Source organism: Heteronotia binoei, chromosome 6 (genome assembly GCF_032191835.1).
Source record: "Heteronotia binoei isolate CCM8104 ecotype False Entrance Well chromosome 6, APGP_CSIRO_Hbin_v1, whole genome shotgun sequence".
NCBI classification, from domain to species: Eukaryota; Metazoa; Chordata; class Lepidosauria; order Squamata; family Gekkonidae; genus Heteronotia; species Heteronotia binoei.
In genome coordinates, this window is record NC_083228.1 from 52,390,550 (window position 1) to 52,408,160 (window position 17,611).

The window sequence follows — 17,611 nt, forward strand, 5'->3', positions numbered from 1 at the left end:
CCATTAGCAGGCACCTGGCAAGCCATTCACACACCCCAAATACCTTTATGTATGAATTTTATTATTCAGCACTGAATTGCCTTGATATTATAAAAAGATTCACACTAAAAGAGAGTATGTCCACTGAGTGTGATACAGGAGATTGAAAATAGAACAAAATAAAAGCCAGGTTAGCATATAGCCTCTACAACTGTAGCCATATCACTGCAGCCTGAGCCTCAAATCTCCTTCCCTTATTTATCACCCCAAGAGTGTGATCCTAAGCAGAATTGCACCTTTCTAACTCCAAGGAAGTCTCCACTGTACCTCTGCATAGGATTACACTGCAAACCCTTTTTTGTATTCCATTCCCCTTTGTTGCATTTTCAGACAGCAAAAGGTTCACTTTAGACAATCCTACAAAGTCTGGTGTGGGGAGGAGGGGCTGTAAACCAGCCACAGGTTTACCCCACTCCCTTAGCCTCCTCCATTTTCCCACATGAACATAGCTTGCTCTTTAACTTCTGTTCAGCAAAACCACTGACTGTCATGATGTTCCAATGGCTTGCAGCATCCCTCTAAATCAGACCTGGAAGCCATGGTTTAAAGTTGGTTTAAAATCACTGCTTGGGAAGAGAGTGTAAACTATAATTAGGGATCAAATGGAATGGGAAAAAATGGGGTGGATGCAAGCAGAGGAATAGAAGACGACAACATTGAATTTATATTCTGCCCTCCATCCTGAATCAGAGCTCAGAGCAGCTCACAATCTCCTTTATCTTCCTCCCCCACAACAAACACCCTGTGAGGTGGGTGGGGCTGAGAGGGTTCTCACAGCAGCTGCCCTTTCAAGGACAGCTCTGAGATAGCTATGGCTGACCTAAGGCCATTCCAGTAGTTGCAGATGGAGGAGTGGAGAATCAAACCTGGTTCTCCCAGATAAGAGTTCATGAACTTAGCCACTACAAACATACTAGGAAGCAAGTTAATCCTGAAACTCATTTCTGAACTTCCAAGCCATGATACAGAGGATAGCCTGAACAGAGCCACTAAGTCGGAACCAGTGTTCCCTTTAAGTTGAGTTAGTGTGAGCTAGCTCACAGTTTTTTAGCCTCTGACTCACACATTTGTGTCTTAGCTCAGGGAAAATAGCCTTAGAGCAAACTAATTGTATGCAGTAGCTCACAATTTTAATGCCAGTAGCTCAAAAAATAGAATTTTTGCTCACAAGACTCCACAGCTTAGAGGAAGCATTGGTCAGAACCAGATTTTCAGTTGCAAAAAAAGGTAAATGTATTAATACGCCACATTGTATGAAAAGGCTAAATCCTAGTCTCTAAGAGTAGCTATATATTTCATACACAGCTCTAGCTACAGGTATATACAGACATATAAACACTATAATCTATCTATAAATACTGTCTACTATACAGGCTGATCCCCAGCTTGGAGCAACACAACATACCCTACAAGGTGGACCCCATAACTTTGAAGCTCTTTGTTTCAGAGCCAAACCAAAAGATAAGCAAGGACAGAGAAAAGCTTGAAGGTAGGATAAATGGCATGTAAGATTCACTTCCCTCATCTACAACCCTGTTCTGTTCTTAAAAATCAGGCACCCTGATATGTTTGCAACTGGGGCAGAGCAGCAATGAAAGTATTTGGCACCTGGAAACTTACACAGGGCTCCAAGACAGTTTCCCATGCAGGCTTCAAAGATGGTAAGACAGAACTAACCATGCAGCATCATGGACCCTCAAGCCATTATCTATTAGAATTCTGAGCTGTGAGATGATTGATGTGATACCTTAAAGCAGTCTTAAACTCTACCAGTTATGAGATAGAGCCAAGAAATACAAATCATCCCTTGGAGTTCATGGGATCTTTACTGTTTTTAGTAATACTGAGCCTTTTTATTCTGGCAGAAACAATGTGGCTTTCCACCTCCAAAGAAGTTGAGTATAGAATATGGGTGTGAGTATGATAGAAACACATCAAAATAAGATAGATAAAGAATAACAGGAAAAAAAATTATTAAAGTACCATCAAGTTCTTTTTTTGTTAGATACCAAAAAATGGTGTTTTAGAAAGGAAGGAAGCTAGGGGGTTTTTTTCCATCAACCCTACCTGGCTTTAAACCCTGGTGCCGAGGAGCAGAGAGCACAAATCAAGCTGTCCTCTCATTAGATATCATTGCCTTCCTCTCTGTATTTAACAAATAAAATAAATAAATACTTTGAATAAAATGAGGGAGGTTATGCTACCTCAGGAACTTAGATGTTCTCTAAAAGAAAATTAGAGATCTAATAAAGCTCCAGTGAAATAACACAAGGAACAGAATGCTTTGAACGTTTAATAGTTTACTGCATATAAGAGACTTGTACAGGGAATTAAAAAAAATGTTGGAAAAACTTTCCTCAGTGATAGGATTGCCAGGTCTGTATTAGAAAATACTTGGAGAACTTGGGGGTAGAGCTGGGAGAGGGTGGGTTTTGGGGAAGGGAGAGGCCTCCATGGTACAATACCATAAAGTCTACCCTTCAAAGCAGACATTTTCTCCAGAGGAGCTGATCTTGGCCAGCTGGAGATCAGTTGTAAACGTGGGAGATCTCCAGGCCCCACCTGGAAGCTGGCAATGCTACATGGCAGAATGAGCTGGGAAGTCCTCAGGTTTTCATGTTTCCTTTCCCCATGCATGTTCCAGAGATTGAAGACTTCCTGGTATTCAACAAACCACTGTTTGCAATGGTGATATCCAAACTTGGCAACAACTGAAGCTCTTTCTCTGCCCTATAAACCAAGTTTCTCTAATCATTATGGCTTAAAATCCTAATATGCAGACAAGAACATAAATCAGTTTGTCATAATTCAGATGTGACAAACTGCAATTTCTTCCAAACCAGTAAGTTTTCAGTGTCTATACTGTGGAACAGAGGAGAAGAGATGAAGTGTGTGAGACCAAAAACTTTCTGGATCATTCTCATAACAAGCAAACCACTTCCCCCCCGCCATGACATGTGAATGCAACTAATGCTACAGAGTCAAAAATAAGGAAGTGATTCAAAAATCAAATTCTCCAGAGTCCAAAACAATTTCATATAGAGTACAGCTCCTAAATTTTCTATTAATTCATATTAATTCATTAAGCTGCATCTTGCCAGAGGCTGAGCACATTTCAGAGAGCTCTGAGAGAGAGCAGATAAGAAGTGCTAAAAGGATGAGGTTTGGCTTTCTAAACAGCTGGGGGAGTTGCTGAGAATTTCTGAGTTTGTGTGACTGTGTGATTGCTGAAAATTTTGAGTCTGTGGTTGCTGGGGAACTGCTGTTTGTTTGGTTTGAGTGGGCTGAAGGTGATTGTTGTTGATTGATTAGGAGTGTCTGTGTTCCTGGGGCAGACTGAGGCCCCACCCTCTTTGCATTATTAAGCTGCACCTTGCCAGAAGCATGAGCCTTTGGCGCGTGCCGAAGGACAAGAGCTAAAGGGCTCTTGGCCTGTGGCTCTTAGCCTGGGGGCTCTGTAAGGACCAGGAACCCAGATCCCTATTTCCCTTGTGTTCCCAATAAGGTAAGTAGACCCTCCAGAAGGAGAGCCACATAAACAAACAGGATTTAAAAGGAGACTGTATATTTTTAAAAAGCTATCATGAGGGTAGAATGTCAGCAGGGGGGTGGGGGCTTTCCAGTGTTTTGCACTGAGTGTTATATGTATGACTATCTGCCACCAGGCCAGAAGTCTTGGGTGTGTGCTCGATGCAAGGAGCTCCTGGTACTCAGGAAACAAGTTCGTACCCTTGAGGCTGGGGTGACTGACCTGGAGAAGCAGAGACAGTCAGTTAGGCACTCGGAGAAGACTCTCAGGGATGTAGTAGATGAGCCCCACTCTGAAGGTGGCAGCCCCATTGCTGCCAGGGAGCATGAGGGTTGAGAGGGAACAGGGCACAATGTTGAGGATAAGGGGAATGCGCCCTCAGAAGGGACCTCTTCTTCAGTTGGTGAGCGAGAATCCTTTCGCGCCAAGGAACCATCCTTGGGCAGGAAGGGGGGGGTGGGTCTTGGTAGTTGGTTTTTCGATCCTTAGGCAAGTAGACAGCTGGGTGGCAAAACCGCATACTGACCGTATGGTGACTTGCCTGCCTGGTGCAAAGGTAGCAGACATTATGCATGTTGTTGATAGGCTTATAGACAGTGCTGGGGAGGAGCCAGTGATCGTGGTGCATGTTGGCACCAACGATGTGGGGAAATGCAGTCGTGAGGTCCTGGAGAAAAAATTTAGGCTGCTAGGCAGGAGACTTAAGGCCAGGACCTCCAAGGTTGCCTTCTCAGAAGTGCTACCTGTTCCACGTGCGGGGCTGGAGAGACAGGCACAAATTAGAAGTCTCAATGTGTGGATGAGACGATGGTGTAGGGAGGAAGGGTTTAAGTTTGTTAGGCACTGGGATGCTTTCTGGAACAAGTGGGAGCTATACAAAAGAGACGGTCTCCACTTGTCCCCAGATGGAACCAAGCTGCTGGCGCTTAAAATCAAAAAGGTGCCAGAGCAGTTTTTAAACTAAATCTTGGGGGGAAAGCTGACAGGAGATGAAATGTCTCTGGTTTGGGAGGACTCATCTCGAAGAGATGAAGGGTTAGCTGTTACTTTTCTACCAGGTAATGGATCAGAGTTGTCCACTGAGATGGTGACAGACAGAATGGAGTGTCAGACAAAGTCTCGAGGCAGCAGGAGGAAGGTTGCGGGCCTCACTTGCCTGGGAAATTATAGATGTTTGTATACAAATACTAGAAGTGTTCGAAGTAAAATTGGTGAGTTGGAATGTTTAGCGCTGGGGGAAAACATAGACATTGCGGGAATTTCAGAAACTTGGTGGAATGAGGAGACAAGGTGATTCCTGGATATAAGTTATATCGGACGGATAGGGAGGAAAGGGTTGGAGGTGGGGTGGCTCTGTATGTCAGAGAGGGTATACAGTCCAGTAAGACTGAGGTCAAAGAATTAGATTCCCTTCTAGAAATGCTTTGGGTCGAAATAGAGGGCCCAAAAGGAAATTTAACTGTGTGTTTGTTATCGCCCACCAAATCAAAAGATAGAGGACGATTATAATATGATGGAAGGATTAAAGACAGCGGCTAAAGGTAAAAACTGCGTCGTAATAGGTGATTTTAACTGTTCGCAGATTGATTGGGTCAATATGTGTTCAGGTCGAGAGAAAGAGATTGAGTTTCTAGATGCTCTCAATGACTGTGCTATGGAGCAGATGGTCACAGAACCTACCAGGGGTGGGGCGATCCTGGATTTGGTCCTAAGTAATGCCCAAGACTTGGTGAGAGATGTAAAAGTGATCGCACTGCTTGGGAGCAGTGACCATAACGTTATTAATTTCACCATTTGTATAAATAGGGAGTTGCCCCAAAAGACCAGCACAACCACGTTTAACTTTTAAAGGGGTAAATTCTCTGAGATGAGGAGGCATGTGAAGAGGAAACTGAAAGGAAAGATAAATACAGTCAATACCCTTGGGGAAGCTTGGAGGCTACAATCCTAGAAGCTCAGATAAAACTACAATCCTAGAAGCTCAGATAAAATATATACCACAAGTGACGAAAGGCACAAACAGGTATAAGAAAAGGCTTGCATGGTTAACAAACAAAGTAATGGAAGCTGTAAATGATAAGGACTAGTCCAAGTGAGTTTAATAAAAGGGAACACAGGCTGTGGCAAATCAAATGCAAGACTATGATCAGGCAGGCAAAAAGGGACTATGAGGAGCGTATTGCAAAAAACATAAAGACCAACAATAAAAATTTCTTCAAATATATTAGAAGCAGGAAACCAGCCAGGGAGGAAGTGGGGCCCTTGGATGACCAAGGGGTAAAAGGATTACTGCAGGAGGATAGGGAAATGGCTGAGAAGCTGAATGCATTTTTTGCCTCCGTCTTCACTGTTGAAGATGCGAAGTGTTTGCCCGCTCCAGAACTACTAATTTTGGAAGGGGTGTTTAAAGACCTGAGTCATATTGAGGTGACAAGAGAGGAGGTCCTACAACTGATTGACAAATTAAAAACTAATAAGTCACCAGATCAGGATGGCATACATCCAAGAGTTCTGAAAGAACTCAAAGTTGAACTTGTGGCTCTCCTGACAAAAATATGTAATCTTTCATTGAAATCTGCCTCCGTTCCTGAGGACTGGAAGGTAGCAAATGTCACCCCCATCTTTAAAAAGAGTTCCAGAGGAGATCCGGGAAATTACAGGCCAGTCAGTCTGACTTCAATATCGGGAAAGTTGGTAGAAACCATTATCAAAGACAGAATGAGTAGGCACATTGATGAACACGGGTTATTGAGGAAGACTCAGCATGGGTTCTGTAAGAGAAGATCTTGCCTCACTAACCTGTTACAATTCTTTGAGGGGGTGAACAAGCATGTGGACAAAGGGGACACAATAGATGTTGTTTACCTTGACTTCCAGAAAGCTTTTGATAAAGTTCCTCATCAAAGGCTCCTTAGTAAGCCCGAGAGTCATGCAGTAAAAGGACAGGTCCTCTTGTGGATCAAAAACTGGCTAATTAATAGGAAGCAGAGAGTGAGTATTAATGGGCAGTCTTCACCGTGGAGGATGGTAAGCAGTGGGGTGCCGCAGGGCTCAGTACCGGGTCTGATGCAGTGAAGTGGCCAAGTTTGCAGATTACACTAAATTGTTCAGGGTGGTGAGAACCAGAGAGGATTGTGAGGCACTCCAATGGGATCTGTTGAGGCTGGGTGACTGGGTATCAACATGGCAGATGAGGTTCAATGTGGCCAAGTGCAAAGTAATGTACATTGGGGCCAAGAATCCCAGATACAAATACAAGTTGATGGGGTGTGAACTGGCAGAGACTGACCAAGAGAGAGATCTTGGGGTCGTGGTAGATAACTCACTGAAGATGTCAAGACAGTGTGCAATTGCAATAAAAAAGGCCAACGCCATGCTGGGAATTATTAGGAAGGGAATTGAAAAAAAATCAGCCAGTATCATAATGCCCCTGTATAAATCGATGGTGCGGTCTCATCTGGAGTACTGTGTGCAATTCTGGTCACCACACCTCAAAAAAGATATTATAGCATTGGAAAAAGTCCAGAAAAGGACAACTAGAATGATTAAAGGTTTGGAACACTTTCCCTATGAAGAAAGATTAAAATGCTTGGGGCTCTTTAGCTTGGAGAAACGTCGACTGGTAGGTGACATGATAGAGGTTTACAAGATTATGCATGGGATGGAGAAAGTAGAGAAAAAAGTACTTTTCTCCCTTTTTCACAATACAAGAACTCATGGGCATTCAATGAAATTGCAGAGCAATCAGGTTAAAACGGATAAAAGGAAGTACTTCTTCACCCAAAAGGTGAAATTTACTGCCACAGGAGGTGTTGGCGGCTACAAGCATAGTCAGCTTTAAGAGGGGATTGGATAAAAATATGGAGTAGAGGTCCATCAGTGGCTGTTAACCACAGTATATATATTTATATATGTATGTGTGTATATGTATGTATGTGTGTGTGTGCATATATATATATACATATATATATACATATATATATATATATATATATATATATACACACACACACATATATTGGCCGCTGTGTGACACAGAGTGTTGGACCGGATGGGTCATTGGCCTGATCCAACATGGCTTTTCTTATGTTCTTATATTGCATCAAAAGTATTACGCAACTGATAGGTTGAGAAGAATGCACTCAAGCCCATCAGGAAAATGTTGTAAAAAGGACAGAACAGGTACCTTGCATGTTTGGCTGCAGTATACAAACACAAGACAGTACTGTACAGATGTGATGTAAGATGTGAAAAGAGATACTGACAGCAGTTACAACTACCCTTCTACAGTATTGTTAAGATTTTTTAACTATAGTGTTAAACTGGAACATCAGAGGCTGGAAGGCAACTTATTGATTGCCATACAAATGACAGTAGCAAAAAATGGGAAGATTAACATTGCCCCAGCTGCAGAAGAACAGCAAAGGCAGTCTTGGCAGGAGCCAGTGATAATTTCAGTAACTCACTTAAAATGGCTGGAGAAGGATTGCTCTCATACAGCTATTTCTGTATTGGGGAAAACCTTTTATAAGACTGTAGAACAGGATTAAACAACAGGAAAATGTCAGAGATGAAATTGTGCTTCAGATACGTGTTCAGAAAAAGGATACAAAGCTCTATAGGTTCATGAGTATAACAGTTCCAACGTTTTATTTATTTATTTTTAAATACACAGCTTTTCCCACAAAGCCCACAGCAGTTAACAATCAAGGTTAGAAAGTGCAACACAAATCTGAAAAAACATATTGTAATAATACAAAGGCAAAAATACAACCAAGGTCTACTACAACATCATAATGATTTTACTCACACCAGCATAAGCACACAACATCAACAATTACTACAAACAAACCATCATTTTTTTTAACTGAAAGTTCAAGAATCCAATACTTATTTTCAGGAAAAAGTTCTTTGAAATAGCCAAGTTTTTCAGAAGGCAAGAAGGGAGGAATTTGGCAAACAGATATGGTTGTTCTATAATAATGCATAGGAACTGAAAAGCCCCATTTTACTTTACTTTATTTATTTCCTTCACTTATACCCTGCCTCTCTCCCCAACAGGGATATAAAGCAGCTTACATTTTCCATTTTATCCTCACAAATACTCTATGAAGCTGGTTAGGCTGAGTGTGTGTGACTGGTTACCCAGCAAGCTTCTATGGCAAAGCAGTGATTCAAATCTAGGCCTCCAAACAACTACACCACTCTAATTCACCAATGACCAATTTCTGGTGAGGGAGGCCAACTAAAAGAAACAGGTGACCAGATCTAACAGGGAGCACTGCTACTTATAAGGAGAGACTGCGTTCAGCTATATAGTTTCTACGTTGTAAAGGGCTTAAAGGTCTGAGTGAACTAGGGTTGCCAAGTCCGACTCAAAAAATATCTGTGGACTTTGTGGGTGGAGCCAGGAACAAGGGTGTGTCAAGCACAACTGAACTCCAAAAGGAGTTCTGGCAATCACATTTAAAGGGAGCATGCTCCTTTTAAATTTCTTCCTTCCATAGGAAATAATTGAGGATAAGGGCACCTACTTTGGGGGCTCATAGAATTGGACCCCCTAGTCCAATATTTTTAAAACTCGGGGAGTGTTTTGAGGAGAGGCACCAAATACTATGCTAAAATTTTGGTGCCTCTACTTAAAAAAAAACAGCCCCTTTTGGAGCCCCAGATACCCACAGATCAATTCTCCATTATACCCTATGGGAACTGATCTTCATAAGGTATAATGGAGTGCCCAGCAGACATTTCTCTCCCCCCCCCGCCCCCCACTTTCTGATGACCTTGAAGCGGGGAGAGGGCCTCCAAACCAGGGGATCCCTTGCCCCCAGCTGGGGATTGGCAATCCTAGAGTGAACCCATGTATATTTGGGTAAACATTTTAATATGGTAATACTGAAGTCAGAAAATATACTTACAGTGCAGTCCTAAGTATTTGGAATCCTACTCAATGGGGCTTACTTCCAGGAAAGGTTCCTTATGATTCTACTGTTAATCTTACTGTTCCACTTATTGTATATTTAATAGAAAAGAATACAAATGTACTGGGGGAAAAAAACAATAGAGGCTTTTCAAGGATGAACCATGTTGTTGATTCTACCACCTAGAAAAAAGAAATTGGTGAGACATTCAGATATTTTCTGAAGTACAAACATGGAGCAGCAGCCTGGCAGTGCAAGAGGAAAATTCTGTAAGGAATAGCAGGGGGACTCCAAAGTATTATGGGAGCAAGGAAAGACATGGATCATGAAATTCCTCCCTTCCAGCCCAGGAGCAAAAACCGAAAGGTGCTGGTCAGATCCAGCATGTTGTAGTGGTTAGAGTGTCCGATTAGGATCTGGGACACCCAGGTTCAGATCCCTGCTCTGCCCTGGAAGCTTGCTGGGTGACCTTGGGCCAGTCACACATTCGTAGCCTAAGCTACCTCAAAGAGTCCCTCTGAGGATAAAATGGAGAAGAGAATGATGTAAGTTACTTTGAGTCTTGGGGGGGGAAGGGAAGGTATAAATGAAGTAAAATAAAATGTAAATTTTTTAAAAAAAACCCTTATGATATGGCAACTGAGACTACTCAGCCAATAGATTTACAAAATGAAAGCAGCTACTTATCGTGTCTAATTTTGTTGTTGCCATTTAAATATAGTCTGACTTGGGATGTCAACCTCATTCACATAAATTATCAACGGCCACCCAAAATGTGTATTTCACATTTTAGCTGGGCCTCAAGTTGAGTGCTTGTGCAACAGCTTGCTGGTTTATCTGACCCTGCGCACCACCCCCAATGTTCTGAATTGTTTTACAATTCCAATTCTGCTGGTAGCTCTGGCAATCTGTGCCTTGTAAGACTCTGCAGGCATTTTATTCTAACATGACTGCCCAGCTGCTCCACCACCTCATGATCCCCAAGGTTTCCGTTGCTCTTTTAAAGAGCCCTGTTGAAAGTTGTGCGAACAGATGCCCTATAGGGGCCAAACAACAGGATGTCATAAATGTCCAACTGCTGCGTGCTTTTCATATGTATATGCTAATAGGTATGCTATCAGCATACAGCTGTAAATGCAGATAACAGGTCTCAGGCAAGGCATGTTTTATGACTCTTTAACCACCTTCTGTATTGTGAGTGGCCAACTCCTTAGTGGTTGCAACATGAAAAGCAAAGAGGTTACTTCATGTTGATGTTGTATAAACCAATCAGGCAATAATGGCGAAGAACAGAGGAGATGCTACAGTGGATTTAATGAGAGACTTTTAAAATCCTGACTGCTGTTCTTGCCTATTATAAACTGGTCTGTGCCCATCGCTCCTAACAAAGGTAAAGGATACACACCATGGTCACCCTTCAGATTAAGGATAAAGGTAGACAAAGCTGAGGTTTACACGACCAACAGATGGTTTAATACTATCATTACAACCAACTGACTCTCGGAGAATGCAACAGGCTGTTCTATAATGCATTTAACCAAATAAGCTGATGGCCAGCTATAAAAATTATGACATATTAACAGAAGTTAACAGTAAGTTAACCTTTGGAGGCCAGATATAAATCCAACGTTGTTATAAAATGCAACCGAACAATTGCTGGAATACTGGGCCCTACAATAAATATGATTCCAACAATAAATGGAAGCATTCTGGCTACTATGTTGAAAACCAAATGCAGGTTTATAGATAAAACAGATAATGAACCATGTTCTACCCTCGGTTGATCAAATGTAAAGTGAAATGGCTTATATATACATTTGATTTTTGGCTTCTGACTTGATATTTTCTCCAGCGCATGTTAATCCCTAAGATGCTATATCAACATAAAATTACAGAAAAAGGTAGGTTTCCACTAGTGCAATCCTATGCAGTTATTCCATCTAAGCCCGCTGAAATGAATAGGCTTACCCTTGAGTAACTCCACACAGGACTGCACTGTTAGAATGCCATTCTCATACTTAAGCAGACCCAAAAGCTTAGAAGAGACTGGATGAGTCCAGTGCATCCACTATCATTTTTTATGCATGAAAATATGTTATTGCTCCACCCTGGAAGATCTGTCCATAGCATTGCAAGCTGTGGCGGGGTGGCTCAGGCTGAGTAGACTGAAATTAAATCCGATGAAGATGGAGGTCCTGTATCTGAGTCACCACTGTCTGGGACTGGAGGTTCATTTACTGACCTTCAATGGAGCCCAGCTCACGCTGAGGCCCAAGGTTAAAAGTTTAGGGGTGCTCTTGGATCCCTCTTTAACAATGGAGGCCCAAGTAGCTGCCACTGCCAAGTCAGCCTTTTACCATCTGCGGATGGCAAAGCAGTTGGTCCCCTTTCTTGAACGCGACAACTTGGCAACAGTGATCCATGTGACGGTCACCTCGAGACTGGATTACTGTAATGCTCTCTACATGGGGCTGCCCTTGTCCCAAATCTGGCGACTTCAGCTAGTGCAGAACGCTGCAGCCAGGCTGCTTTACGGGAGCACATCCAGCCTATGCTGAAAGCACTGCATTGGCTACTGATAGGGTACCGGATTCGCTTCAAGGTGCTGGTCATTACCTTTAAAATCCTATATGGCCAGGGTCCTGCATACCTTAGGGACCGCCTTTCCCTGCACATGCCCTAGCGAGCACTTCAGTCCGGGTCTCAAAACCTGTTGACAGTTCCCAGCATTAGAGAAGTGAAGCTCAAAACAACGAGAGCCAGGGCCTTTTCCGTTGCTGCCCCTAGCTGGTGGAATGAGTTGCCAGAGGAGGTTAGGGCCCTGGGAGAGCTCTTACAGTTCAGCAGGGCCTGCAAAACGGCATTCTTCCGCCAGGCATTTATATGAATGGTAACATCTGCAGCAATGGGATGGCCCATAAGAACACCACCAATGGCCCACTTCACTACGCTATGGCGATCCTGAGACCTCTGAGTACAGCTAACCATCAGAATTTAAATCGCTGCCTGAAATTATGATAGTAGCACATGCAAATGTTTAAATTGTTTTTGTATTTTATGTTTTTATTGTTGCTTATTGTATCGGTCACTCTAATGTGTTTGCGTCAGCCCTTAGTTTGTGAGCCGCCCTGAGCCTGCCTTTGGTGGGGAGGGTGGGATATAAATTAAATTAAATAAATAGTATGCTGGTTACAAATTTCTATCAACAGTATGTTTTCTGTATCACTCTCTGACTCTAATACTATCATGACCAGCATGGGGAAAACCTTGTGAGTATGAACACATTCAGATACATACAATGTTGTAGTGCTATCTTAAACAATGTTTCACCCTTCTACCTTCGTTGGCTTCAAATGACTTAGAAGACTGTAACTCAACTTAGAAGTAGAACTGTACTGCAAAACTACAGAAGAATGATTTATCTGAATTACTAATAAGTCAAGAATACCAGAATACCCTTAGTACCACATGGGAAGCCACAAATAGCTTCTATTTTGTGCACAGTAGGTTAAGAGTAAAAATAATGGGTTCAACACAGAGTTCTGAAAATATGCATTGCTGCAACTTGCAAATGATCCGACAAATCAAATACGAATCTGGCAACATTCCTCCAAGCTGATATTCTTCCTCGGTCACACAGACAACAAGGAGGGAGCTGAACCTAGGCTGATCTCTTTCTCTGGCATGAAGAGCCAGAGTCACACAGACTATCATCACAGAACCAGTACACCTCCATACTGGTCAGAAGTGCCCTGTATTTGCTGGCAAGCCTCCCTCAAAAGTTTCATGCAGACGTTCCATGAAATGTACATTTTTGCCACACAAAGAAACAAGAAAGAGGTCTACTTTTTTCTACTACTACATGAAGAATACCCTTGTAACTCTCTTTAGGTGCAAGTGACAGAAACATAAATGTACTCAACATGAGGAATCAAGTGAACACACCATTACAGCTGCAAGCCAACTCCCATCTACAGGGGATACAACCATTATTCAGGCTCAGGGGCTTTGAAACAAATTTCACCCCTTTTATTACCACAGCAGACCTAGCCCAAATGCATTTGACTGTTCTGACTAAACATCCTGGGGACCATTGTTAGTGAGCATGTCAAGACACACTTTGAAGATTCAATATGTTTCCCCTGCCTCCCTTGGGTCAAATAAGCAGAGAAGCCAAATTAACTGTTGAAACATACTGATCCCTAATGAACAGCTCCGACTCAGAGGTTCCCAGCATTTCAAACAAAGCTCAACATTTTGCATTCAACCCCCAGGCTCTACTTTGGCTGTCACTTCAACTAACATATTTCTGATATTACACTAAATTAAATTACAGCTTAAATTGTCTACATGGATTAGAGTGCCTAAACTGTTTTGCACACAGTGACAAACAATACAGCAATACTTCAGAGTCTGACACCAAACCCCCCACCCCAAACTCACACATTCAAAGAAGCAACACTCCAGGAATCCCTCAAAATGTTTTAAATAACATAATATTTAAGCACTGTACAATATTTTTCCAGTTTTATCAAACCACTCCAAAATGGAAGATTCATAACTTCTCATTTTAATTTACAGAAAGCAAAGACAAATGCATCCAAGTACAAAAGTTACATTAACTATTTTCTTCCAGCAATACAAATATGGAAGCCTTTGCTGAAATGCATGGCAGCCTAAACGGGTTTTCAATATCAGCAAAAGAATACAAAATAGAGGGGATAATAGAGCATAATATTTCAACACGATCTGCACAAATCCAACAATACTAGAACCAGATTCTGTTTACATATATTAGGTTGTTTAAATACCTCATAGTTATACTTCACACATTTTTATGGTTAACCAACTACAACAATGAGGTATCCTAGCTGAACTATACATCCTATCAAAGTGTGGTTTTGGACTGCTGCTTTCCCGACCATCTGTTTTGGGTTTTTTGGTTTGTTTTTTTTTAAATTGTACCATCCAATCTGATGAAGAGTTTTAGTGAAACTGAAAGACTCCGCAATGCTTTTTATCAATTTGTTTGCAACTAATAAAAGGTATTACATAGATTTTGTTCTTGGCTTTGGATTTTGAGTGGACCAATATGACTGTACAACATCTTCTATAATCTATATGTCAGACTGTATGTAGTGATTTTGCAGAACAGAAGTGAATAATTTAACCACAGATGCATAAAACATTTTCAAGGGAATCTCTGCTTTCACCGTTAAAAAAGAAAAGGGGAAAAATGCTCAAGTTTCTAGTCGTTATGGCTGCATAAATGTGGTTTACTAGGTAATGTCCGCTGAAGCCTCATAATGTAACTGAAAATATTTCCTCTAAAAATATCAGAAGGTAGAGTTTCTGTGTCCTGGCCTCTTCAGTGAGTACCAGAATAAGTTGAGCAAAGTTCAAATGCACTCAAGATTTAACTGATCACCATATTAGGAGTAAGGAAAATGTTCTTTATGTAAGAATGTAAGCAGGCTTATTTCTTTCAACCTGAGCCTGCAGTTTGAGGATGGGTTTATTACTTGAGTAATTTTAAAGCACCTTTCTGCTATGTATGTGATTGAAGCATTTATAGTGGGTTAGATTACACAGATTAATCTACACAAATCTGGTATATGCCTTGTAGTATATGTGTGCATGGGGGGGGGGGTGTAAGTGGACAACAGTTTCAGCTTCATGATTCTATTCTACACTCTCCTTTCATAGATCTGTCCAATACCACTATGATATGAGAACACTCTGATTCTGAGAAACTATGACATAATTAAGATGCCACATTAAAATAATCTGCTTGAGGCACTTTACCTCAAATGTGCAGCCTTTCATAGCAGTATAACCAAATTTGGCAGGGATCTTCCTCTGTAATATAATTTATGCTACAATTCCAAACATATTTGAAGCTGAATGTAGAAATTAATTGCACTTGCTTCCAGACAGATGTGTTTAGGATTGGGATAATACTGTCATAGTTAATACAGCTTTTACAAAACACAGACTTTCCCCCTTAGTTAAAAAAAAATCCAGACTACACAGCATTTCATCTTGTTTCTTTGCCTTTATCAATCTGTAATACTGTCTTATTATTCACCCTTTCATATATCTGAAAGAATGAACCATTTCCAGATAAAATCTTGTAATTGACTAGAGCCCACACTAACTGGATTTTATATGCATGGCTACAATCCCACAAGCACACACACAATAATGCACTTTCAATCCACTTTCCAACTGGATTTTGCCACGTCACACAGTAAAATCCAGTTGGAAAGTGCACTTAAAGAGGATTGAAAGTGCATTAATTAGTGTGTATGATAACACTTCATGTTACAGCCAGGGCAGAGAATGAGGCAGGTGAGCTGGGTGCGCAGGGAGTTAATGCAAGCTCTAGCTTCTGTTCCCAGTCTCCAACATGCATGGGATAGTGATTAAATGTCATAAGGGCCAGTTTGGCAACAAAACATGTGACCAGGGCTTTTTTTTTTTTAGCAGGAACGCAGTTCCAGCTGTATTGGCATTAGGGGGTGTGGTCTAATATGCAAAAGAGTTCCTGCTGGGCTTTTTTCTACACAAAAAGCCCCGCATGTGACTACTGAATCAAAAATGCCTCAGAGCACATACAGAACAGCACTACAATAATGTTATTTTTGCGTGAATGCAGTGGTGTGGTATAGTAGATAGCAGGCCTCGGATTCAGCAGGAGCTCACAGGACCTTAGCTCCTGAACCTTTCTGATGGTTCCCCCTCCTCCTCCCCACATTGTCCATTGAATGGTATGTGCAGCTGCATAACTCCCTGGATGAGCTCCACCACCTATCTTTCTACAAAATGACCCCTGGTAGATAGAGTGGTGAAGTAGAGAGAATTCCCACTTCTATCATGGAAGCCCACTGGGTGACCTTGGGCCAACTGTTCCAGTTTCTTAGCCTAGCATATCTCACATGGTGGTGGTGGTGAGGAGAAAATGGAGGAGGGGAAAACAGTGTTCTAAGCGGCTTTAAGTCCCCATAGGGGTTAAGTGGGATACAAATAAATAAATGTGTATGTGTGTGTGTGTGTATACACACACACACACACATATATATATATATATATATACACACAAACACTTTTTTAATGAAATACTCTCCTGCTGTTATGCTTTTTTTTAGCAGGAACGCATTTCCAGCTGGCTTGGCATCAGGGAGCATGGCCTAATTTGCAAATCAGTTCCTGCTGGGCTTTTTCTACAAAAAAAAGTCCTGCTTCTTACAAATTTGTACATTGACTAGGAAATATTTTCAGTATTCTTATTAGTAAAACTGCCCATATATTGTGTACTTATTTAATATATGCTTCTGCCCCTTTTCACATTTCCCCCTTCTGTATCCCTACAGAAAGTTCAAAAAGAAAATTAGTATAAATAAATGTATGAATGTTCCTGCTCCTCAAAAACTGGATTTTGCTTGTGTTCTGTTTTATAGTTTTAACAGGGACTGTTTTTGTTGTTCGTTATGTAAACTTACTTGGCGGTTGCTTTAACAGAACAGTTGGATAAAAACAAATACAAAGCCGGAGTGAGATGAGAAGGCTTGGCTCCCAGGCCGTCTTCTGAAACCCTAGCTCTTTCTCTTTTTAGAAATCATCCTGGCTAGCAACATTGCTGTAACCCCGCCGAAGGACATCGAGGCTTCACTTGCTTCGGACTCGGACCCTTTTCCGAAAGGCAGGGAAGCCACGACTATCAGTCCGGGAAGGGATCCCAACAAAAGGTTCGACCCAAATGGCTGAAAAGGGGCTCGGAAAATCAGCTCCCCCCGCCTCCCTCCCACTCAAAACCGTAGTAGGGATTGTGAACCGGTCTGGGCATCTCCCACGAGTGGAGGGAAGAGGCTCAGAGGGAGACAAGGAACTTGGAACGCCCTCGCTAAATGGGTCCCACTTACTTTTTTACAGCGTCTATAGATCCGGGAATGGGGACTCCGCCTCCTTCGCCTCCACTATCATAAAGCACCCCACTGATGTCTAACACCAAGCCCTTAATGCCTGCTAAGTGTTGAACCCAATCAGCCATCCCGGAGCCTGCCCTGCCTGCAAATATCAGCAAGCGACCGCCAGAAGTACACATACCCCGCGGCCGGATTTC

General features: G+C 41.9%; 1 protein-coding gene across 2 annotated transcripts in view; it reads right to left on the minus strand.

Annotated features, from left to right (window-relative positions):
• LHPP (phospholysine phosphohistidine inorganic pyrophosphate phosphatase) overlaps window positions 1-17,611 on the minus strand; it is a 191,447-nt gene extending 173,836 nt beyond the window's left edge. The window contains exon 1 of one of the 2 annotated variants that reach the window (XM_060241450.1): window positions 17,412-17,611. In XM_060241450.1, the coding sequence (XP_060097433.1) occupies window positions 17,412-17,593 (182 nt within the window). In that variant the 5' untranslated portion in view covers window positions 17,594-17,611. The remainder of the gene's footprint in view (window positions 1-17,411) is intronic. The other variant, XM_060241451.1, reaches the window with a different exon arrangement.